A 25,751-nucleotide genomic window follows, 5' to 3' on the forward strand; every position below is an offset into this window, starting at 1 on the left:
GTGTTTCCCCAATATAAACTATGCATCATTATATACAATTTACATTAAAATTTCTATTAGTAGCGCGCATATGCTTTACATGAATATTTAACGAAACAAAGATTACATACATCTATATTTATTGCCATACGACCAGATACATTTGTATGTACATAAACAAATAGCTACTTGTTAAACGAGTTGTAAACAATATGCATTTCAATCAAACGTTGCAAACATAAATTAATAATGGGTGACCCTTTGTGTCTCTATGTAAAACTGAGATGTATTATAATTGTTTTCATAATTATACAATAATCTAGGAAAGGGATTATGCATGTAAGGCTTATCTAAGACAGTGTAGCATGTATTCAAAAGATATTCCTTAAAGTTATTCCATAAATTAAACCTGGTTTAAAGATAAAGTAAGAGTTCTGGGCCAGCCAGTTTAACATGAAATAGACAGGAATAACAGGAATTGGGAAAGGTTGAAGACCTACATGTAGTACAGAAGAACTGGGCCCCAATTCACAAAACTTGTCATCAGTGACAAATGACATTTTGTTGTTATAATGAAATGCTTGCTTCTGATTGGTTATGCTACGTTTACACTATGTTCCCGGCGGCCACGGCAACCACGTTTCAGGCCACCGTGGACGAAACGGGATTGACGTGACACAACGCGGGGGACCGTATGGGCAAACGTGACAGGCCGTGATTGCCATGGATACCGTGTCAGATTTTTAAACTGTCAAAAAATTTGCCACAGCAGTCACGGTGCGGATGAGAAACCTAGTAGGCCGTAATAAACCGGGGTGAACGTAACAAAACTTGGGGGTGGTCCGTAGTGGGACGGTTTAAGCGCCTGGCACGCTACCGCGCACTGTGTTCTACTACGGTCTGACACAACGCGAGGTCTCATGATACCATGATTGCTATTGCTTGAGAGACCTTCTTTTTATACCGCCGGCACGTGCTCCACAGCTGCCCTGCGTCCACGTTTCATCCGTACAAAGCCTTGACGAAACGTGAAAAACGTGTCAGAACTTGATCAGAACGTGAGAAACGTGAGGGACCCCATCACAACGTGACGGACTGGGAGGGAACGTTCTGGCATCCGTGGTAGAACGCGGGCGCACTACGTTTCGGGCAAACGGGGCTGCCGTGGCCGTCGGGAACATAGTGTAAACGTAGCATTATCAGCAGATTTGTCTATGATTTGTGTCATTTATCATTGAAAAAAGGCTTTGAGAAACAAGTCCCTGTTATAAGTGAGGTCATAATTAGGATTTGCGCATGGGCAGATAAAGGTTATTCGTACCCAAATTGTAAAAGCATTGAGATGAATACTCGGATCGTGCTCACGAAAGTTATGTAATCAGTATTCATTTATGCACCAACAGTACATTTATCTGATACACAGGTGGAAGTATTCTTCTCAAGAGGCAAACAAAAGGTATTCATGAAGCACCTCCATCACTTTGGCAGTGATTATTCGAAAATGCACAAGTGGGAAGTATCCATCTTGTCTAGATCTGTGGATATTTTGGGGTCATGCTGTCCAGAGCGATTTACGAACTCGCTTATTGGGGAAACATCTGAACAGTGTCAAATTCCCCATGAGACTCCACTTGTATGTGTCTTTAATATCAATTTCCCTTGCTCACACAAATCAAAATGAAATCAATTAAAATCATATCTGATCAAACCTCTACTGTACAATGTCCTCCTTTTCATAGCTTTGTTTTAGAAGCATTTCATCTGCAGAGTCAAGATGCAAATGATCCTGATGACAAGTCCAAATTGCAAGCTTTATTCCGGGCTGAAAATAGAAAAATGAAGAGAAGGAAGAAAGGGCTGTCAGCCTTTGAATGGCATTATAAGAAAATTGCAAGTGTCCATAAAATTTTCATGCAAAAGAGCCTGAATACACCCTTTCACAGCTGACATTTGCACCATTTAAAACTACACCCATGTCAATATGATGTGAGCGCACAGCGCAGGCAGTGACGCAATAATACATAGGCATCTGAAAACATTGACGACCCAATGTTTACTCGCAAATTAAAATGGAGGCTTTAACCGTGAAAGGGTGTATTGTATAGTACATGCATTAAAATACTGTGAGGATTTGCAATCAGCAAACTTATCAGACTCATGATATGCTGCCGCAAAACTGCAGTGTTTTTTTCATGACGTATTGAAGCATTATACGTGCCACATTTCTGTATATAACACAAATAAGAGCACAGGACCTTTGTTGTGTGCAGTTGCAATTCATTTTACACATTCTTTCTTGGGATTGGGTAATTTTGTCTCAGATTGTGAAACAAAGTTTTGGATTTAGCTCATGCTGCAATGAGAATTATAAACCTTTAGGTTAGGCAGGAACCCCATGACTTTTACAACTGAAGCTGATCGCCTATCTGATTATCAAGATATTTATGATTGGAAATCAGAATCTAATTTTGTCCTAATAGTGTTTTCATAACACTACAGTCTATTGGGGGAAAATGAGTATGGTAACGCCGGTCACTCAAAGATTTTTCCATTTTTGAGGCACTTCATGATCATTTTGACGCTCAATTTTTATAGGGCTTCAATATTACACCATATCACAGACACTGATAACACGTAGGGCCAAGCATCTCAGATTTAACATTGTTAATCGATGCCTTTAAACGCAGCAGTTTAACTCTTCATATGTGAATGAGCCTGAGGGTTAGTATTCTTACCATCAAAGTATGTTGTGTCCGTTTCGTCGTCAGGGGCGGGTACAAACGGAGGCTCCATCTCCCTTACATGATCCCAATCCAGGTCATGAAGAAACTCATGTTGCTTTACATCTGATAAAGACAAAACAGTTCAATAATATCATTAAAGAGCAATCCAACCCTCGTAATGAGTTGATTTGTATGAAAGCAGAAAAATAAGATAAACAGAATTATATAGTTACATATTATACTGTTAGGATTTGCAATTGTGAAACTAATCAAACCCTACGGCGCGTTCAGACTCATGATATGACGTTGCAAAACTGCAGTGGTTATTTTTTATGTGTATAATAAAGGAAGACATTGTATAGTAGAGATTTGGCAATTTGAGGGGTCATAGCAGGATGTAACGTCCCCTTTAGCCTATAGAAACAGTGATGCCTCTCATAGCAGTCAATATACTATACCATGACACGTACCTCCACAAATTCTCTTCTTACCTATTGCTGTAGGTCTGTCTTGAGGGGCTAACGTGAGAAGATTCTCAATAACATAGCAGGATGTAACATCCCCTTGAGCCTATAGAAATAGCGATGCCTCTCATAGCAGTCAATATATCTATACCATGACACGTACCTCCACAAATTCTCTTCATACATATTGATATAGGCCTATCTTCAGGGGCTCGCCGAGGGGTCATAGCAGGATGTAACGTGCCCTTGAGCCTATAGAAACAGTGATGCCTCTCATAGCAGTCAATATATATCTATACTATACCATGACACATACCTCCACAAGTTCTCTTCTTACCTGTTGCTGTAGGCCTGTCTTCAGGGGCTAACGTAAGAAGCTTCTCGATAAGGTCCTGGGCTATCACTGATATAGCTTCATCACCTTCGGGCCAGGACAGGTCTACAATGAAGAAGAAAAAAATCATAATGGGGTGAAATTACATTATGATACAAACCCCTTCCTACAATCAATGGGTTGTTGTACGTGTTCCACAACCCTCGGATCCTAGCCTTCTCTATTTGCACCACTCCCAGTTCTTTCACTCCTCTCTCCTCAAACAATTTCTGCAGACTGTCCATCCTAAGTATCCTACTCCTCCTTCCCACAAGTTTCCCTGTCACAGCAAGATTCCCTACTAGGCCTTCTTTACATGTAATGATAGTGATAGTGGTGGTTATTTTACCTGACAGCTAAGAAGTAAGCAACCAGAAGACCTGGTAATGAGGATTAGTGCCTTACCAAAGGGCACTACGGCATCGACTTTATTTCGAGCCCGGGTCACTGGATAACGAGACCACTGCTCCACCGACTCAGCTATCGCGCCTTAATGTGACCCATGAACTGCAACTGTCCATTTATCAACATCTCACGGATCATTTTCCTATGCACTCCAGCTCTTCTAAGAACTTCCTTATAACTAACTCTATCAGTCCAAGGGATTTTCATCATTCTTCTTAAAAACCACATTTCGCAACTTTCCAAATGCTTTTTAGTATGAGAGGCTTAAGTCCATGTTTCATTACCATACATAAGTACTGGGTAGATGTAACAATTCAGTACTGTTATTCTGGTCCTCATACCCATTGTGCGATTTGTCAGAATTTTGCCTAACTTTGAAAATGCAGTTTTAGCGAGAGCTATCCTCCTCTTCATAAATGTATGACACTTTAAATTAGTGCATCTTATAACAAAGAGCTCAGTGATATCAATAAGGAATTTGAACTTACCTCGACTGAGTATGTTTTGGAAAACGAGATCTGGTTCGCTATCACAGAAGGGAGGAATGCCGATCAGAAACTCATACAGACACACCCCCAGCGCCCACCAGTCAACTCCTATACCTGCATCACAAAAACAGTCATTGTTTAAAGACACTCAGTAGTTAGCTCTCATGCGGAATTCAACACCGTTCGGGTGTTTACCCAATAAGACGTGCTGTCAATCACCAGAATTAGCCTTCATTTTTATGACCACCAGGCCTTTTGTAACGTACTGCGTTTTCCACCCATTCCCCCCACATGGTAAAGTCATTATCTCACTTTTCCGACACCCGAAGACTCTCAATTGGCCAATGGGTTCGCTGTGTGCAGGCCTAATACCTGTACACACGTTAATGATTGTTATTATCCACCAGGTCTAGTGTCAGCAAATTATGGCCTTCTGCACATGGAAACTGACGACTCCCTTTAATTCTTTCAGGACAGGATTTATTTTTTATAAAGATCGGGTAACTTTATCTCAGATTCTGAAACAAAATCCTGGATTTAGCTCATGCTGCAATCATAGTTATAAACCTTTAGGTCAGTCAGGAACCCCTTGACTTTTACAACCGATCGCCAGTCTGATTCCCAAGATATCTCCGATTTGAAATCGAAATCAAATTTTGCATTTTCCTAACGGTTTTCATAAGAGTACAGTCCATTGGAGAAGCATTTTTTTTAGGGCTTCAATATTACACCATATCACAGACACTGATACCACGTAGGCCGGGCCGTACATCTCAAATTTAACATTGTCAGCAAATTATGGCCTTCTGCACATGGAAACTGACGAGTGACTCCCTTTAATTCTTTCAGGACAGGATTTATTTTTTATAAAGATCGGGTAACTTTATCTCAGATTCTGAAACAAAATCCTGGATTTAGCTCATGCTGCAATCATAGTTATAAACCTTTAGGTCAGTCAGGAACCCCTTGACTTTTACAACCGATCGCCAGTCTGATTCCCAAGATATCTCCGATTTGAAATCGAAATCAAATTTTGCATTTTCCTAACGGTTTTCATAAGAGTACAGTCCATTGGAGAAGCATTTTTTTTAGGGCTTCAATATTACACCATATCACAGACACTGATACCACGTAGGCCGGGCCGTACATCTCAAATTTAACATTGTTAAATGATGCCTTTAAAGGCAGGTGGTTTTTAGGCATAGTCAGTTTTTACTGAATTGCCTTGAAAAATAATCCAACAGCAACAAGTACAGGTCTTTTGGCAAAGATATTAATCTACATTTGCATTCCACCCAGGTGAGGTGCATGGGTACATGGCAGTAAGAAATTCCTTGAGTACAAGCTTTTAAAAAATGATACAACTTGGTATAAAGGGCATTAATGATTTAATTGTTAACTGTATACAAGCAAAGCTAATATTATCATGGATAGCTTATTGACGAACAGAATCTGGGCCCTGATGTATGGAACTTACTATCGATCGCCACTGTGCCGTCAATATTAAATACCATGGCAACATCATTCAACAGCCAATCAAAATTAAGGTTTCCACAAAAGTTGCCACTGATACCAAAGTTACAATCAATGTTAAGTTTTATGTAACAGGCCCCTAATGTGCAGATATTACCGTGAGGCTGTTGCAATAGCAGTTCAGGAGCTAAGTAGTCCGGCGTTCCCAGAATCCTCTCCTCCTGTGGTTGTCCACACGCAGCCTGCTGAGGGCGCCGTTTGCAACTCTTTGGAGTCCGAAGGGGTGTGGGGCCGGGGGTTATGAGGGTACCTCGACCTGGGAGAGGGAAAGAGAGAAAGGGGTGGTAAAGAAAAGGGAGAAAGATGGAAAGACAAAAAGAAAGACAGAGAAAAGAGAAAGATAGAGAGAGATGGTGAGAGAGAAATAATAAAATGACAATAACAAAATGGAGAAAGATGGAAAGAGAGACAGAGGAGAGAGAAAGATGGAAGGAGATGAAGAGAGAAAAATAATTAAATGAAAAAAAGAAAGAGTGAGATACAAAGGTTTCCAAGAATACCACTATTGATAAAAAAAAATTGAAATCCTTTTCTAAATCTTCTGTTGGTTGTTTAGCTAATAGCTTTTTGTCCAGGGGTACCTAGAGCAATTCTGAGAGGGGGGTGTCTCATTTGACTACCATCACTACCACGTTTTCTAGAAGCTGTTCTAACTTACCAGGTGTCTTGTAGCATATTCTAGCCGGGGTGACATAGGGGAGTTGTCCAGGGGTACGGAAAGCAATTCTGAGAGGGGTGTGTCTTGTTCCTTGGGGCCCCGGAGTGGAGGCATTTCTCTAAAAGATTCAAGTAAGGATTGTGTACAAAACTAGATAAATGCGATAAGTCCTCATAATAATATCTTCAAACTTACTTTGTATATAACAGAAAAGTTGGTGATAGAAATAATTATAAAACTCTTTAACTTTTTTGCTACAATACACCCATTAGCCAAAAAAGCGGAATAAGCTGTACGACTACATATATATGCTAACCACCCGGTTTAATATCTCACAGAGGTAACAGATGAGCCGAAACAGCAACATGGATGACAAAAGTGAATCTATTTCTGTCACAGTGCCAGTTGGTTTTTCTATGTACATGTATCCTGGAAAGTGACTAAAATATCTTGAAGTCCTATGCATTCTGTAATACAAAGATCCTGCAACATAGAAATTACAGACGTCAGAGTCAGGCAAAACCATAAATATAAAATGTAATATCCATAATTAGCAATAAAAGATTATTTCAATGACGCTTACAGGTTTGATGTTCATCCTCGCGGTTTCATCAGGCGAAAAGTTTGTCAGTTCAGAAAGAGCACTCCTCTCCTGCAGATCACATGACTTCATACTGCTCTCTGATTGGTTGGATACAAGACTTTGGCTCCTCCCATCCCCCATCGGACTTGGCTCCAACTGACCCTTCCGCGACAGGTCATCGTCATCATGGAAAGACTCGGACATGTCACCTGGCATTTTCACATCCAATGCTTCAGACTTGCAATCCATACTGACGTCAAGGTCAAAGCTGACATTCTTCTTTCCCGATGACCTCCGAACTTTGACCGCTTCTTTCTCGGCAGGGTCAGCTGCCGATGACCTTGATGCATCCAGATCCAGACCTGAAAGGCTGCTGTCACCGTGGTCCTGACAAAACGAGGAGCTTCCTCCCTCTGCGACACCGCCGGACAATCGTGACCCGCTTCCGTAGCAGCTGTCTCTAATGCTTCTTCCTTCTGAATCAACCATGCCAACATCCTTTGATCCTTGAGTGTCCACTCCTTCAAAACTCTTGGCTCTGATTGACTCCATGTCCTCGACGCTCAGACTACTATCGAGGCTGTCTGCATCACTTAGTCTGTTTCTATGGCTACCAGTGTTTAATTCCTCCTCCTCCTCGCCCTCTCCATCAGCCACAAATAGTTTCAGGCTCAGTCCCTGAATCTCTGTGGTCAGGCCGCTGTGGGATCCGGAGCCCAGCATCCTGACGCAACCTTTGGAAGCACGGAGCGAGATAGGGCTCATCTCAACCTGCGAGAGATGTCTCTTCCGACCACGAACTTCGCTTCCCGATCCCAACAGAGCCACGTCTTCAGTCGGTGATGACGCCATTGACTGCCCCTCGTTTGACGTCTGCTGAGCAGCCTCAGGGCCTGATTGTCTTCTTTCATCGCTGAAGCTGAGATGGATCGAGGGGCGGCTCACCGGTGCTCGCCCTACCGGTGTCTCAAACACAACATCCCTCTCTCTTCCTCCTTGTCTCGTTGCTGACCTCCCAAATCGAGCTGACCTTTGACATCCTGATCCGGCGTCTTCCTGTGGACGTCCTCTACTGTTCGCTTGCGAACCTTCACTTGCTGCAGATAGTATCCTATCAGCAAGAGCGACGCTTATACTGTCCCTTCCGTGACGAGAGGCATCATCGTGGGAGGATGCGTGGGGGCGCTTGTCACGGTTTAAGTCGGAGAGCAGATCACCAAGACTACTGGGGCGGGGCAGACCTTGTCTGTTGACCGACGTTAGGAGGGGTGAGGAGAGCGGAGTGTGCCTCAGGTGCCGGAACTTTTCCTCTAGCACTGCTCCAGGTGTGTCCTAGCAAAAAATGAGCATCCACAGGGAAATATTCAATAGAACCTTACATGAGACATTGAAAAAAAGCAAAAGCTGTTAGTTTGCAAAATGATCACAGAAAAACATAGCATTCTGACTATGTTACACCCTATGTATAGTGCTGGGGTAGTAATTTCCAAATTTGTTAAGGCGCCTTGAGCATCCCTTGGGGGTGATATGTGCGCATTATAAATGTTGTTATTATTATTATTATGTATAGTGTCAAGTTGAGAGCTAAAGAGTTTTACAAATTTTGAGTGTACATGAATAACCTTTTAGAGTGAAATTTTAAGTGTAGCTGCTACCTAGTGTACTTACAAATTTGTTTTTTTGTTAAGATGAAGAATATGAAGTGTTCCATGCTTCTTATGTAACTTCATTTTGCCATGACAATTTCTGTTAGCTGGTTTAACCCTTTGATACAATCATTCCACAATTTGTAGTTAGGCTCAATAAATTTTGACCGGGAGCCCTAAAAACATGCCAGATACATGAGTAGAAAGGGCATATATTTCTCCACACACTGCATCCATTTTTTGTTTCATGATTATGTTGCGTTTGATGCCCGGAATTAAAAAAAATATGCTTTAAAATCCTTGAATTGGCAACACGTCGAGCCATTAAAAATCTTCTTTTTTTTTACGATCTAAGTTGGCCATTTATTCAAATTGTTGACACATTCTTGCCCATTACATATTATTCTGACAAGGTAGCAATAAGAGAAAACATAATTGTTGCCAATTTGAAAAACAATAGACCCTTTCACTGTTACAAGAGTAAATTGGCGCCCATGTCAAAATGATGTCAGTGCATAGCGCAGGCACTGACGCAATGATACATACGCATCTGAAAACATTGACGACGCATTGTTTACGCACAAATTATAATGGCGGCCTATAAATAAACCGTGAAAGGGTGTTGCCAATTTGAAGAAAATTCTGTCATAAAAGGTTTGTGCACATGACATGTGTAAAAAGCTTTGTGAACTTACAAATGTCAGGTTGGTGGTCAATGAGAGAACCTGTCCTGGTGTTCGGTAAAACGAATCTGACCGTAGGGGTTTCACCACAGAGGGCGTACCAAGGATATCGGATACGTTGATTTCTGAGAAAAAGGAGAACAAAATTCTCAATGACAGGCAAAAGAAAAATGGGAATTCTTATATTCATAGTAATGAGAATAACGATGTTAATTTGTATAGTGGCATAGTGCATAATTGATTACAATTTATACAATCTCTTTGCGCTTTACATTAGTAACTTGGATAAACATAATACAGAAAAATATGACTCTATTGCACAAAGAAATCTAAATCTTAAGGGCTTTCTTAAGAATTTTGAGAGAAGACTTATTTATACAGTAGGCTTGCGGGTGCACCATTTGAGAGAGAGAGAGAGAGAGAGAGGATTGAGGAGTCCTGAAAAGGACTCTGACTCAGTAATCTTTCTTGGGGGTGTGTAGTCCTGAAAAGGACTGTTTGTTATCTTTCTTAGCTTATAGTTCTAAGGAGAACTATAGCGCTTGGAGAGGATGAGTGGCTCGACGTTTCGAACAGGTTGACTATCCGTCGTCTTGAGAATATGACAAGCACTATGAGTATGAGTTATTCTTTCAAATTGAAAAAAAAATGTCTTCTAAAATATGCAGAGTGAAGGTTGAGTACTAGTGAACAGATGGTTTGTCTTGCTTTCTCCCACCCTTATTTTCCTCTATTCATTTTTTTTTCTTTTCTTTTCTTTTTCTTCCTCATTTTTTTCTTCTTTTTTTTTCCTTCTTCCTAGCTACATATTGTCTACCGTATTTATTGATCTATAAGCATACTTTGTTCATGTTTTATTGTAAAATTTGCATCTGAGGAACTAACACTTCAACAAGCTCTGCTTCAAGTTAGTTCCTCTTTTCTCGTGCTATTTCCACTATATTTATCGTTTCATTACATATTTGTTGTGATATAATTATTTTTGTATTATGTTTTGCATAAGAAATAAAAATCAATCATTTCATTTCATCAATTGGTAATGGAGCTCTCACACTCTGCCGTGTAGGCCTACCGTCCACCTGCCGGGCTATTAAAAAACAACAGAGTCCAGAACGTTGGGTTTTGAGCGAACTTGTCCCCGGCCGCAAAAAAAAAAAATCATAAAATTAATCTTTTCACCGTTTCGTTGCCATCTTCTGACCGTTCTCACCGGGCGCATACCGGGTGTTGAACGTGCTTCTACCGTCTTCACCGCCCAGATTGACTTTTGTTGAAAATTTTGGCCGTTTCCATACCGGGCCCATACCGGGTCTCGAACGTGTGCACCGGGTTTGTAGCAGCCACCTACCAGTCACTTAGCGTCCCCTCACCGCTCGGAGCGTCCTGTGAGCGAGTCCCCGGACTGCTGACGTCATGACACGACTGCCATAAATACCCCGATTTGAACGGCAACGGTCAGTCCGCTCTCCATTTTTCTTCAAGGAAACTCCACGACACTTCTCCTCATCTTTTGATCACATATTTACTGCATATTTTTTTGCCCGTTTATCACCGTTCTGTAACGGGTTATGAGCGTGTTGTGAACGTGTTCATACAGTGTGACCGTTTTCATAACGTATTCATACCGTTCAACACCGTCCTCTTGCCGCTTACTTGCGGCCGGTGCCAGCCGGCCAAAGTTTTGAACATGCCCAAAACTTTCGCCGGGTCCCACCGGTTGTAAATAAGCGCCAACGCCCTATTAACGTGTTGCCCGCTTTGATAATGAACCACCGTGTGCCCTCGCCGTTCTCCACCGTCTGCAGACATTTTCGCGCACGGTGGCACACGGTAGGCCTACACGGCAGAGTGTGAGAGTCACTTAACACAAGCAGGACTTGCCATATCCAGAAAAGGATTTAAAATTTTGGAACAAATTAAGGTGCCTTATATATCAGCAGTTCATACTTGCATACCCATACCAGTTTGCAGAGCTATTTACTGTATGTGATTTCTATCAAGATGCAATTGATGTCATTATGTGTATCAACAAAAAAGAAAAAGAAAAAAGAAAAAAAAGAGTAATACAACACTCACTTATACTTGTATGTAGCACGTAATTAACTTTTCTTCTATAGAGTTATGTTCACAATGCGATCCCATGAATGCTACCCAATTTTAATTAGGTAATTAATGAATGAATTAATTAAATTTCACAACAGCTCTGACATTTCTACTGTATTCACCCTAGATGATTGAATGTAATACCTCATACATTGTATGTCATACCTCTGTATGCTTCTTTATTATTGACAATTGCAAATATATAATGATCGTAATCTAGTGTTTACTACCATGGTGGTCATGATCATACTATGTTAACTGTTGAACCATGCAGAAATAAAAAATAAAATAATAATATGAAGAAGTAATTTGAGGTAACTTACTGTGGTCCATGGATATCTTAGAGAGACCAAAGTCAGTGAGTTTAATGTGGCCTTCGTTTGAGATCAGCATGTTGTCAGGCTTTAAGTCTCTGCATGGATATAATAGTCAAAATGGAGTATTGACAGTTAGTGATGCTTCCGTATAAAATAGTTACTGAAGGATAATTATTTCAAAAAAGAACATATGAACAAGCAAGATATTCATTTAAAGTGTCACTTTCCTTTTTACAGACGAGCATTTTGCCTGGTTATTGGTCTATCCATAGAGATACATGTAGTAGCCAAAATGGAGTAGGGACAATTAGTGACGCTTCTGAATGAAACAGCTAATAAAGGATAATTATTTCAAAATAGAAGAAGCAGAAAAATGTTTTTATTAAAGTAGCACTTTCCACATTACAGATTGACCATTTTGCCCGGCCTTTGGTCTATGCATTGAGATAGTAGTCAAAATGGAGTAGTGACGGATCTGTATAAACCAGTTACCAAAGAATAATTATTTCAAATTAGAACAAGCTCTCGATTGGGAGATTATATACTCAATAAATATAAATATCAAAGAGATGTGTTTTTTTACTAGGACTATAATATTAATTAATTTTCATTTAAACAGAGATGACTAGAGTACCTGACTTAGTTGAAGAATAGAAAAATAACAATTTTAGAATTTCTTTATGTTTACTATTTTATTGTCACTCTTCTTCACCCATCAACTTATTTTGTATTTCTAAAATATGAGCTTTTTACGTATGTGAGCAAATAAATCAAAATAAATTACTCTCCACATATCAATGTTACAATGGTAGTCAATTTATTTCTGTACTTTTGAAATATAAGCTTTTTAGGATGGCGAGAAACTAAATGAGAGGAGAAAACTCAAGTCAGTTTACAGGAAATATGATGACGAACCTGTGAATGATGCCATGCTTATGAAGATACTCGAGAGCCAGCACCACTTCAGCTGTGTACATCAGAGCTGTACGCTCATCAAAATAGCCGCAAACGTGGAGCAGAGACTTCACATCACCTCCAATCAGGTACTCCATCACCTGTGTATCATTGAGATCAGGGGGGTGTTTCACAAAGATTCTAAGTTGAACTTATCTCTAAGTTGGACTTAAAAATAATGGAGAGCTGTTAGGATCTATGAAAATATTTTGTAAAAGTTATTTTAAAAGGCATAAAATGTTGATTCAATTCATTCATATTTTCTATTATCAAGGAGATTTCATGTTCTTGATGTGGAATTTTTAAAAAAGTCTAAAATACTTGAATTTGTGCTTTTGAATATATTTTATTTCAAGGCTACAAATGGCTCTCCATAATATTTAAGTCCAACTTAGAGGGTGCTATTTCTGATTACTTGTACCTTCATCATTCTAACTTCTCAGAAATCCCATAGAATCATGTTTGATAGAATTAGCATGCACTTCTATTTTCTAATTCAATGGGATATTGGTAAATTTAGACTTTTGATGATTCCGGTTCTAAACAAACCCCCTTTCAAACCAGACTAATTGACCCACCATTACACGGTAATCGACTTCCGTCAAAAAGGTACAGACCACGAGAATGTGATCATTCATAATGAGGCGATTGAACAGGTTGGAAACTATAAATATCTTGGCACTGTCTTACATGACAAATTATCATGGAGGGATAACACACATTCCGTGTATAAGAGAGCTAACAAGAGGTTATTTTTTCTGCGTAAGTTGAAAATTCTCCATGTAGATGCAACGATTAATAAAGAATGTCCTGCTTTTCAATAGTACAACTGTATATTCATTTGGCAATCTCTCAAAACAGGACAAGAAGAAATAGGAAAGGCCACGTAAAATAGCACAGCGCGTAATTGGGGTAGAATTAGCTTCTGTCTAATCTCATAAGTTGTACTGAGCAAATTGTTGATAAGGTATGTGCAATCATGAAAGACAATACCCATCCACTTCATTTATTTTATTCATTTAATTGTTCTGGTATCCGACTTTGCCCCACCCCAACCCGCCTTTCACGATTCAGATATTCATTTGTACCCGACTCTGATCATACATTCAACTCACAGGTTAAACGTTAAACTTCTGCGTCAGAAATTAATTAATACTGAAACTATTATGATTTGAAATACCAATGAGCAAGGCTTAATTTTGAAACTAATGATTTGAAGTACAATGACGATTGTTGTCGCTTCATTACCTTTTGCATGTATTTGTCCCTTATTTCATCTATTTCTATAAACGTGATGTACTTATGTCTTGTAATTATGTATTTTCTTGAAAATTACTGTAATGCCAGTGGAAACCAAATTTCTATGGAACTTGTTTGCAAAGACCAAATAAAATATCTTGTATATTGTATGGTCTGTATTAAATATACTGGTAATGTTTGGGACTCTGGGCAATTCTTTTTGTTTTGCCTGGCTATATCACAACATTACTAAGAACTTGAACTTAAAAAGCACACTACTCACCAAATAAATATATTTTGTAGTCTGTATGGAGTAGTAGAGATGCACAATAAAAGGACTCTTGGACAGGGCCAAAGCATCCCTCTCCGTAGTCACCTGGGCAGCCATGTTCTTGTGAATCATCTCAGATTTCTTCATGGCCTTGATGGCAAAGAGCTTCTCCTTCTCCCTGCCTTTCCGATACGCAAGGTACACCTTTCTATGGTGGTCAAGAAATTTAAAAGAAAAAGGAAAGAAAAATGTTAAGGATAAAGAAATTGTTGGCAATTTGTGGTAAGAACGTCATGTTCTTGTGAATCATATCAGCTTTTTTCATGGCCGTGATGGAGGTTTTCCTTCTCCCTACCTTTCCGATACGCAAGGTACACCTTTCTATGGAAGTCGAGAAATTGTAAAATGGGTTTGTAATTATAGAGCATGTCTATATAGGAAAAGTGTATCATTTTCATGACTTTAATAGCAAACCATTTATTTTTCGCCAATTCTTTTCAACCTTTTCAAGTATCTTTCGAGTTCCATCATCAAAATATAAACTAATTGCAGAGTATCTGTTATTGAAAATTCAAGCCAGTTTATTATCTTTTTAAGTGTTTTCAAGTTCCCTGAGGCCTGACCTCTAAAAAAGAAGTTAATTGAACGCCAGCCAAGCACATCTCTCAATCACCACATCATTTTTGTTAAAGAAAAGAGTTAAGAGTTCTTACCCAAATGCCCCTCTGCTGATCGGTTTTACAATGGAGAATTCATCAATAGTCGGAGCTTGATGCATCTGAAAATGATTACAAAACAAGATTATGAATTTGAAAACAAATGTGGCTGTCAAACGTCACAATTAACTCCACAACAATCTTGTTCTTTGCCTTCCTTTCTTCACTTTTTCAAAAGGTCAGTAACAAACTGATGCATGAATAGCCTATGTCTATCGGCATGATAAGCAGGTCAATTTTTACAATTGTGCATGCAGTGTAATTCAATACCCCTCACCCCCCCCCCCCTATAACGATCGTAATGATGAATTGCTTAGATACAGTCGCTAACATAACACACGCGCGCCTGCACCCCACTGTCGGTATTCGGTACAACATGCAATTGTATTGTGCAGCAGTTTGCTGTGAATCCCGTGAGAAAGTGAATATAAGTCTTTGTTTTGAGGAAAAATACTCAAAAACAGATATTATAAGAAAATTGACACTAAACAGGTAAGAAACATAACTTTTAGTTTTAAATCATGACCATTATTTGAACAATTGATGAAGATTTAGTCGATTTTTAGTATATTTTACTGTATCTCCACGAATGAGTTACGGGTCAAAGTCTGGATACACTTCTAAACTAGCGCCCCCCCCCCCCCTCAAAAAAATTCTTGAAAAACAAGATCTTTATGAGTTTATCATCTTGAATTTGAAAAAGAGAGATCCATGAAAAATTGAATGATTAAATAGGGTCTAGAGTCTAAGTTAGATCTAATGTCATTGATAAACTTGTTGATGTTTTGAAAAATCAAGGCGAAAAGGTGGATAGTTTATACGTAGGATAAGGTAGAAGTCCCATAAATTATGGCATAGACTAATCGTGATATAGTCCCCACTGCGCCAAATGGGGATAACTAGAATCACACCTACCAGAATACACTCCCCAAGTTCCTCTCGCGATTCCTATGATGATCGCAAATAAATGACACACACAAACACACCTTGGCGCGGCATACACTCGAGCTCCCTATTATTAGTATATGGTCGTGGTATAGTCCCCACTGCCGTGAAAAATGAACTTGATTTCCCATAGCGTGGGGACTATATCACGACCATATAGAGGTCGAGTGTGTTTCAACAGTATATTATTCTCGTGATACTGTCCCCATGCTGTGGCAAAGCGGGTTCGATTTCCACGCAGTGGGGACAGTTCCAACAGTATATTATGCCTAAATTATTATGAAAGAAACTTGAATTCGATTTGAAATCGATGTTCATTTTTAATTGAACACATTCACGTTCACAGCATCAACTGGCGTAGACAGCAATAACCATCTGATTTGGGTCATTTCTTTAATAAAACTGAAATTTGTTGTCATTCCCCAATACAGATGGCAACCCAACTCGTACCATGGGGGTGGCTATAGGCCTAGATCTATATGTGCATATTTTCGTCCACGACATTTTCTCCCCGATTTTCTTTATTTAGATCTAATTTCCTGATTTCTAAATCAGATGTAAATTAGGTCGGTATGTCATTTGTCCTAATTACAGTTATCAAAATTTGATAACTCAATATTAAATGGATAATTTACGGACTTACTTAGATCTATATGAATTATCCAATTTGTATCTCCGAACGTTCATGCACTCGGAACAAAACTGTGTGCCATCTACACGTTCGTAATGGCGTTATCACAGTTTTTTCCTTCATAATCATTTTGCCTTCGGCGTAGACTAGAAGGGATGAGATTGACGGCAGCGAGAGTTTAACACGGCTTGCAAGATTTTCAACATGGATGTCGATTTTGACCCATAATTTCCTTAAAAGGGACCATTAAACGGATTATTTCCATCAAATTAGTAAGTGGAACCGATGTATTATAGCCTAGGCCTAATTTAAAATTGGATATGGACGAGGTAAAATGACATTTTGGGGGATTTTGGGGGCATAACAATACGGCCGTGGCAAGTTTGTCATGTTTGTGGGAGGGGCCTAGCGGCTAAAATCTAGCCGTGATATCTTCAACATAGGCTGGCATAGGCGATCGTTCTGTCTCTATAACCGGAGGTCTAGTGGAGCCAGACGTAGTCTCAGTGGAACAACCGACGGTATAGAGACTGAAGCTTTCGGTCTAACTCGTACGTAGCTACGGTAGCTATTGGACGTTCGAAAAGAAAAAATGAATATTCATCAACTAACACCAAGACGGATAATGTTGACTACGAGACTTTCTCGGATTAATCATTAATTTAGGATCTAAATGAGCAAGCTATCGTAAGTCAAATAAGCTATATAGACCCTAGGCCTAGACTCTATATGTTATTTTTAATTTGTGTTATAGGTCTAGTCTAATTGCAGCAGTTATGAGGATGTAAACTAAAGAGTGAAAATCTCGTTGCATATCTCATTCATCGCGGTCCGGTCGAACCGAACCATTTGTTCCGTACAGTGCCTCACAGAAAGAGGTCCCCAGACTTCAGTCTCTATAATCAGAGGTCTAGTTGAGCCAGACGTAGTCTCAGTGGAACAACCGACGATTAGAGAGACTGAAGCTTTCGGTCTACAACTGGCGCGGCAACATTTGAGCAACAATACACACGTCACAGCTTGTGGGACCACACACTAAACAAGGAGATACTAATGCGAGGGAAAACATTCAAATTAAACCATTTTATTGTACCAGTATATTTACGTACCCGTGTTTCTGTCTTGGAAACGTTGGAGTTCACTTTTGAAGATGATTGTGACATCATATTTGCCATTTTGTCGCCCTTTTGAGTTGTTTGTCGCAGCTGTTTTTGTTGAAATTCAATTTTGCCGCTGATCGTTCTTACGTCTCAAGAGGGCGCCAAACATCTATCATGCCTGCATGCTATAGGCATGGTAAGTTTGTTTATGCTATCATGATGGAATTTAAGTCCTCTTAGATCCCATTTTAGCTCTTCCCTCACCCCCTCCATTCTACACACCAATAGAATGATAAATAAGTTAATACAGGTTTTAAAAAACTCTCATTAGCATTATTAGTCTCACCTTCTTATTCAGTCTTGTTGTCTTCCCTCATTTCTGTCACTAGATTTTTTTTAAAGTTTTCACAAACTAAGTGACAATAGCATATACCTTGTAAATAATCATCAGTTTCTTCCTTTTTTAATTCTATTTTTTACTATCACGAATGGAGGAGGGGGATCTTTTTGAGAACTTCAGTCTGGCGCCTTAAAGGTAATACAAAGTTTTGGGAAATGTTGATAATTGGGTGGATAGTGATTCTTTACAATTTTAATATAATATTTGGATGCCCCTGTGGATGTATTATAAGCACTAGAAAACGTAGCCACTAAAACACTACTGCTTTCGAGAAAAATTGAATATAAAAATTTACCGGTGTTCCCGGTAAATTTTTATAAATTACAAATAGCGCCTACGGCCGTACAATGGTAGCTGCGACCATGAAAATTTCAGAATTTGTTCTAGTTGTGATATATAATTTCCAAACGGGTTTTGATAAGGCAAGTTTAAATTGGTTTAGATCCTACTTATCTAATCGGCACCAAGTAGTGGCCATTCATGATATTTGTTCCAAACTAATGCCTATAACTTGCGGTGTTCCTCAGGGAAGCATTTTAGGCCCAATTCTATTTTCAAGTTATATAAATGATATGTGTATTTGTATAAAAGACTTCAAACTATTATTGTACGCAGATGACAGCGTACTACTCTATTCAAATCCTGATCCTAAATATATTGAGGAAAAGCTCAGTGAACAGCTGTCTACGTGTGTCGATTGGATGACTGATAATAAGCTTTCTTTACACTTGGGAAAAACAGAAAGCATTTTATTTTGTTCTAAAAGTAGTTCTAAAAAGTCATTTGAATTCAAAGTGACACACAATAATCAAGCAATCAAGAGAAAAGAGTCTGTGAAGTATTTAGGCATTGAGTTGGCTAGCGCAATTTCATTTTCATCTTTAGTAGAATCAGTTGTAAAAAAAGCAAATTCTCGTCTGAAATTTTTGTACAGATATCAAAGTTGTATGGATTTAAAAGCAAGACGTACACTCTGTTTTGCTCTTATTCAATGTTTATTTGACTATGCTAACCCTGCATGGTATAGTAACATAAACAAGTCAGATCAAAAGAAGTTGAAGATTATACAGAACAAAATGGTGAGATTTATCAACTGTTCTGGTCCAAGAACTCATGTTGGCTACAGCGAACTTTCTAAAGCTGGTTTTCTTGAAGTCGACCAAAGATCAAAACAACTCGTATTGCATCATGTGCATAAAATATATCATACTAGGTCGAATCATTATATTCGATCCAACTTCGATCTTGTTACTGACGTACATGATTATAATACAAGAAATAGACGATTCAACTTTAACTTACCTGAAAGAGTAGGTAGTATTGGAAATTCGTTTTATTACAATGCCATAAAACATTGGAATTCCCTTCCCAATGGTGTAAAAGAAATAGGAAACTATGATCATTTTAAGAGGAAATTAAAGGAATACCTAATACTTGACAGTCAGAGAAGAGAAGTGAATGACATGTTATATGATTGAAATTTTTATTCTTCTGTCGGTTCATACTTTTTCATGTTGTATATACTTATGTTTTCGTACGTTATAGAAATTCTACAAATTCATCATTATTTTCCTCTTCTTCCTTCTCCTCTTTTTCTTCTTCTCCTTCTTCTTTTTCTTCTTGTACTTAATATCATTTCTATCATCAGTTTAATGTTGTTATTATTATTATCTTTAATAAGTAGTTCTTTTAATTTTCTTATCTGTCTGTAAATATTACTATTTTAACTTATTAATTTGTTACATGTCTGTAAGGGACCCCACTGGAAATAAGCTCTCGAGCTTTCGTGGGTTATCCTGTTCAAGCTGACTTTTTTTGATCTGTTATTATTGTATATTGTTGTATGTTGGAAGCTTGTCGAATAAAAATCAATCAATAGCTAATCGGTTGAGTTTAGTCAAGAAACATTGTTGTATAGCTTAATTAATGTCTTGACCTTGAGAGGGAGCTATACAACATAAAGAGTTTATTATTTACAATCTCATAACTTTAGACCCGATTTCAACCGCGACAACGATCAATAAATATTGTAGGATAGCATATGCTTCCAATATATTCATTTGAACCAAATTCATGACCCCATACCAAAATTTTGTATTACCTTTAAGTATATATATCACGAAAGTTTGATTTCATTATTATGCGGGAAATCGGTCAAATCGGGTTTTATTTGTGTCGAGCCTATATCCAATCGATTGAAAACATTCATCAGTTATTGTCTTCAATTTGTTGGCATAAAAATATTCATGATGGCAATCTCTTGCGTTCATGAATTCTGTTAACTGTAAAACCATAATTTCCATTGGGCGTAGGCCTGTTCTTATCTCGATCTTTATGTGATTACAAGTAAATTGTTACTGTATGAACAATTATTTATAATGTTTGTTTGTACTATAATTATGATTTTGTGTCACAATATTGAACTTAAAAATAAAACTAAATCAAACATATAAGCCTACGAAGACTTGGGACGAAAGGAGGTAGAACACGAGATAAGAATAATCGTCACTTGAAGACAAATCGGGAGGTCTTCCTGTTTTTTTTTAAGGATCTATGGCGTTAACAGAAAAATGGAAAGAGAGAGAGAGAGAGAGAGAGACAGGCGCGTACGTAGAGGGGGGGGGGGGGGGGGGGGGGGGGGGGGGGGGGGGGGGGGGGGGGGGGGGGGGGGGGGGGGGGGGGGGGGGGGGGAGGGGTGGGGGGGGGGGGGGGGGGGGGGTTAAACACCCCCTTTGGTATTTTTATGTGTATAAACCCCCCCCCCCCATAACCCCCTTGGCTGACCTAAAAAAGGTGACCTTACCCCCCCCCCCTCCAACTGAGCAAAATGTCAATTTTCAAATTTTTCAAATTTCGAGACAAAAAAAAAAAAAAAGTGTCCTCTTACCCCCCCCCCCCCCACCCCCACCCCCCCCCCCCCCCCCTCACCCCCCCCCCCTCACCCCCGCTTATTCAGCGGACGGCTGAGTCGTTGCGATTTTTGGGGGGGACCAAAACAAAAAAAGTGTCCTCTTACCGCCCCCCCCCCCCGCTTATTCAATGGCTGGCTGAGTCGTTGCGAAATTTTCAAATGTCCGATTACCCCCCCCCCCCCCCCCCCCCCTTCAAAAAATCCTGCGTACGCGCCTGGAGAGAGATATGGCAGTAGATAGATAAAGAGAAGGAGAGAGGTCAGAGGGAGACGGGGTATAGTCATGTAAAAAGTAAACGAGCTGGACATAGGGATAAAAGAGGAATCAGAATGCATGTACTTGAAAGGAGGCAGAACAGCAAGGAAACATGGTAGGGTCGAAATCAGAATAAAAGGGGCAAAAGTAAGGGCTAGAGAAAAAAATAAGGAATATCCACAGACACACAAGAGGGAAAACTAAAGCCAGAGGCGGGAAAGGGAGGGATAGAGATAGTGAAATAGTGAGAGTGAGCGTGAGAGTGAGATAGAGAGAGAGAGAGAGAGAGGGGGGGGGGAGAGAGAGAGAGGAGAAAGGAGAGAGAGAGAGAGAGAGAGAGAGAGAGGGAGAAAGAGAGACAGAGATACAGCAAGAGGGAGAGAGAGAGAGAGAAAGAGAGAGGGGGTCAATAACTAAATAAATAAGTGCAGAGAGAGAGAGAGAGAGAAGGAGAAAAAGAGAGGAGACAGTGTTAACAGAGAAAGACGTGTAAAAGGAGTGAGTGTTAGCGAGAGAGAGAGAGAGAGAGAGGGGGGCGGTGTGTTAATAGAGAAAATGTGCAAAAAGAGTGAGAGAGAGTTAGAGAGTGAGGGAGAGACAGAAAGAGAGAGAGAGAGAGAGAGAGAGAGTGAGGAGGAGAGGGAGAGAGAAGAGACGGTGTGAATAAATCTAGAAAGATGTGTAAAAAGAATGAGAGAGAGAGAGAGTGAGAGGGAGAGAGAGAGAGAGAGAGAGAGAGGGAGAGAGGGAGTGAGGGAGAGACAGAAAGACAGAACAAAGAGTGAGTGTGTGTGTAGATAAAGAGTACGTCAATTCTGTTTGGAACCAGAAGGGCGTTAACTCGTACACTTTTACACAGAGTTAACATGCACCCTTCTTGCTCTCAACAAACTATACATAAGAGAGAGTATGATGAAAGATAAGGTGATTATAAGAGAGAGAAAATGATCAGTTTTAATTACGTTTAATAGCACCAAGTTTTACAACATAACTCTTCACAATTAAAGCACAAAAAGCAGAATACATTGACATTAATGTGAAAATAACATGTGACGTTTTGCTCATAATGATACTATTGAGTCTCACGGCCTCAATACACACACATCAATGAGGTTTTGCATATTAATTTTGAAACAGTACATGCTGATACAGTATTCTTTGGCTGGGGCGGGGGTGTGGGAGGGGGTCCGAAATTCTGTGAAATCAACCCCTCCACGCACACACACACACACACACGCGCGCGCGCGCGTACGCACACACACACGCCCACACACACCCTTCATATCAATTCCTTCGCGCTCCTTTTGGGAGATCAACCGACCCGCGCGCATTTTATATTACATGACATATGGTAAAATTCTCGACATCTTTTTACACTTTTCTTTACCATTAAAAATCGAAATTGAGAATAATATCCTCAATCGAGATATGAGAAGAAGGAAACATTTCCTTTACATTCCATGTAAAACCATGCCCTTACTTGAAAAAAAACCTCCGTCACTTTGACGTTGAACTTTACAATCCATTTAAAAAAAAATACTCTCTCATACACAATGTCAATGGATCGGTCGTACTGTGCTCGATTGCCTTTCAATAAACCAATCTTTAACTTTGCAGCAACGCGTTTTGCGTCAAATTTGTAAATCCTCAATCACAGACAATGACATATGATACGTAAGCTTTTCATACATATAAATTTCATTTTGATTGATTCATTTTTAGCTCCGTCATTTTTCATGTTAAATCATGCTTCATGTCCCATTTTAGAAGCCCGACCCAGGGTTTTGTGCCAGCTAGCCGTATGCATGTACGTAATGCTATGCATACACATATAAGTGAACATGCATAAGTACAGTACATGTACACACGCAGCGCAGCGCGTACGAGCGCACTGCACTACATTTGATTGGGTCAGTACCATTATGAAAATAGGGTAACAATGAGTGGGATGGGTTTAGTGCCGTCACAATAAACTTGCGCATTACACGCGTACGTATAATTAGAGCAATTTATGCACCCCCAAGAAATAATGAATACAGCCCGACTAGCTCTCTACACACAGCTCTGCACAGATACCGCACAGTCCGGTCAAGGCGGTACGCGTAGCGTTAAACTGCCAAATTTACAGAAATTGTGAGGAGCGCTTTTGCTATGAAAGGAATTGATATGCTCCGCTTTGACTGGCCTTGTGAATGAAGCATATGTAAAGCTGAAATATTATTCACATATTTAATGTCGATCTATTTACAAAGTGCAACGGGGCTTATCTTTTGTCAAAAAATCTGCACCATGCAGTGACAAAGGTTTTATTATTTTCTTCTACAGTATTTCGCCTCTTTTGCACGACATGCAAGCATGCGTGGAAAGTATCGTTGGCTTTGTGAAGGCATTCGTGGTGTTATGTTTGGTTTAGGCTGGACACATTTAGACGCTATCCTGATTTGCACAAATCACCAGTACATTATCGAATAGTTCTTCTTTAAGCGAAGTTAAAACAACAAAGAACAGCCAACCGAGGAGGTGAACTTTCTTTCGGACTTCAACATACGAAGGTAAGATCAGCAAACTATGAAGTGTAGGAAGTGAACTGAGTAGTTTAGATGGAAGTGTGGACAATTATTATGTCGTCGTAAACACGGAAATGAAAGAAAAATTGATGAAACGGACATGAAACGAGCGTGAATCGAATATGAGACGAGGATGAAATGAGAATAAAGCGAGATCAAGAGAGAGAGAGAGAAAGGGAGAGGAAGAGCAAAAGAGAGAGGCAGATCAAGATATCCTTATTTATAACCTGGTTTGCAATTTTTTGTTTCTTAAAGTCGTATTTTGTAATTTTCTATATTTATTTGTATTGATGTGTTGAAATGTATATACTTGTTTGTGTCATGAAGGGCCACAACGAAAACTAGTATTAATTTTCTGATTGGGCTACTCTTTTTTGTTTAAAGGTGTGTAATAACAAAAATATAAAATATAAAATATAAAAGAGAGAGAGAGAGAAAGAGAGAGAGAGATGGGAGACTTAAGTGATTGCAATCACTTAAATAATAATCTGAATTTCAGACCCTTGTACCGAATGGTCGTACGTTATGTGGTGCACAAAGATTCAATCAGCTTAATTTTGGCCATTGCAAGTAGTGGGTTTTTGATGTAGACAAATAATCATGTAGGCATACCTGTTGCAGCTCATTTTATGTATGATATTACAAAAGAAAAAATGTCAGACAGTCACTCAATTGTGTCTGACAATGAAGTATAGAATTTAAACGGATTTCCTTGCATAATTTGAATACCGGGACACTGCTAATGTTTAAATTTCACAGATAGGACAGATTTATCATATTCATAATTTCTCCAGTATCGTTGGCTTTGTAAAGGCATTAGTGGTGTTGTGTTCGGTTAAGTTTGGATGGTATGCATTTAAACGCCATCTTCATTTGCACAAATCACCAGTACATTATCAAGTAGTTCTTCTTTAAGCGAAGTTTAAACATCAAACAACAGCCAATCGAGAAGGTGAAATTTCTGTCGGACTTCAAAACACGAAGGTAAAAACAGCAAACTTTGAATTGTGAAGGAAGTGAACTGGGTCGTTTTGATGGGGGTGTGGACAATTATTATGTCGTAAGAAACACGGAAATAAAAATCTTTTTGATGAAACGGATAAACGGAAATTCAATATTTTCTATAGAGAGTGCGTCCCAGAAAAACCCAAACCGAGAATTACCGATGTTTTATCATAACTTACTCACAATTATAATTAATAAATGACACATATTTGTAAAGCTTAGATCCTCCTTGATGCAATTCGTATGATGCATATACTTCAAGCAAGAGTCATTAAAAACAATTTGAAGAGCGGGTACTAAATTACAGTCATTTGGCAGACGGTATCTGAATTTCAAAGAGAAAATCACATTTGTAGAAAGTTTATCTTTTGCCGTTTCATAATCATTCAGGATAAATGCCTAGTAATAACAAAGTTTGTTTGTTTAAAGTAATGGTTGCATTTCCATATTTTTATTAAACGAACCCTTTCCACTGGCTATTTGTCCTAACAGCAAAAAAGACGGAAGCCTTCATGCATGGCTGATCGTCAATGAAACGTCTGTTGCTACGGCAGGCAGCCAGTGAAAACGAATTCGATTAATCCAATTATGGAGAGTTGTAGGCCTAAAGAAACATGTTTAATTGAATATCGGGACTATGTGAGAAATAACAAAAACAATAATTGAATTGAATTGAATTTATTTATCCACCACCATTGAAAACATTAAAACAAAAGATATATAAATGTACAATGATAATGTCAATAAAACATGAATACAATCTTGACATGAATTAGAATACATGTTCGACAGAGATGTACA

The 25,751-nt window shown here is 39.1% G+C and overlaps 1 protein-coding gene across 1 annotated transcript; it reads right to left on the reverse strand.

The window, feature by feature from the left end:
• Positions 1 to 802: 802 nt before the first annotated feature.
• LOC115927240 (serine/threonine-protein kinase greatwall-like) lies at positions 803 to 17,959 on the reverse strand. The gene is made up of 13 exons (XM_030992811.1): positions 17,821 to 17,959; positions 15,133 to 15,197; positions 14,432 to 14,627; positions 12,871 to 13,010; positions 11,962 to 12,050; positions 9,548 to 9,660; positions 7,207 to 8,538; positions 6,624 to 6,741; positions 6,063 to 6,221; positions 4,433 to 4,546; positions 3,504 to 3,605; positions 2,715 to 2,825; positions 803 to 1,801 (listed from the first exon to the last, which is right to left on the reverse strand). Exons 1-13 carry the CDS (start codon positions 17,884 to 17,886, stop codon positions 1,749 to 1,751), a joined length of 2,658 nt encoding a protein of 885 aa, XP_030848671.1. The 5' UTR covers positions 17,887 to 17,959; the 3' UTR covers positions 803 to 1,748.
• Between the last annotated feature and the right edge of the window lie 7,792 nt (positions 17,960 to 25,751).

Source organism: Strongylocentrotus purpuratus, unplaced genomic scaffold (genome assembly GCF_000002235.5).
Source record: "Strongylocentrotus purpuratus isolate Spur 01 unplaced genomic scaffold, Spur_5.0 spur5_scaffold_20, whole genome shotgun sequence".
NCBI lineage: Eukaryota > Metazoa > Echinodermata > Echinoidea > Camarodonta > Strongylocentrotidae > Strongylocentrotus > Strongylocentrotus purpuratus.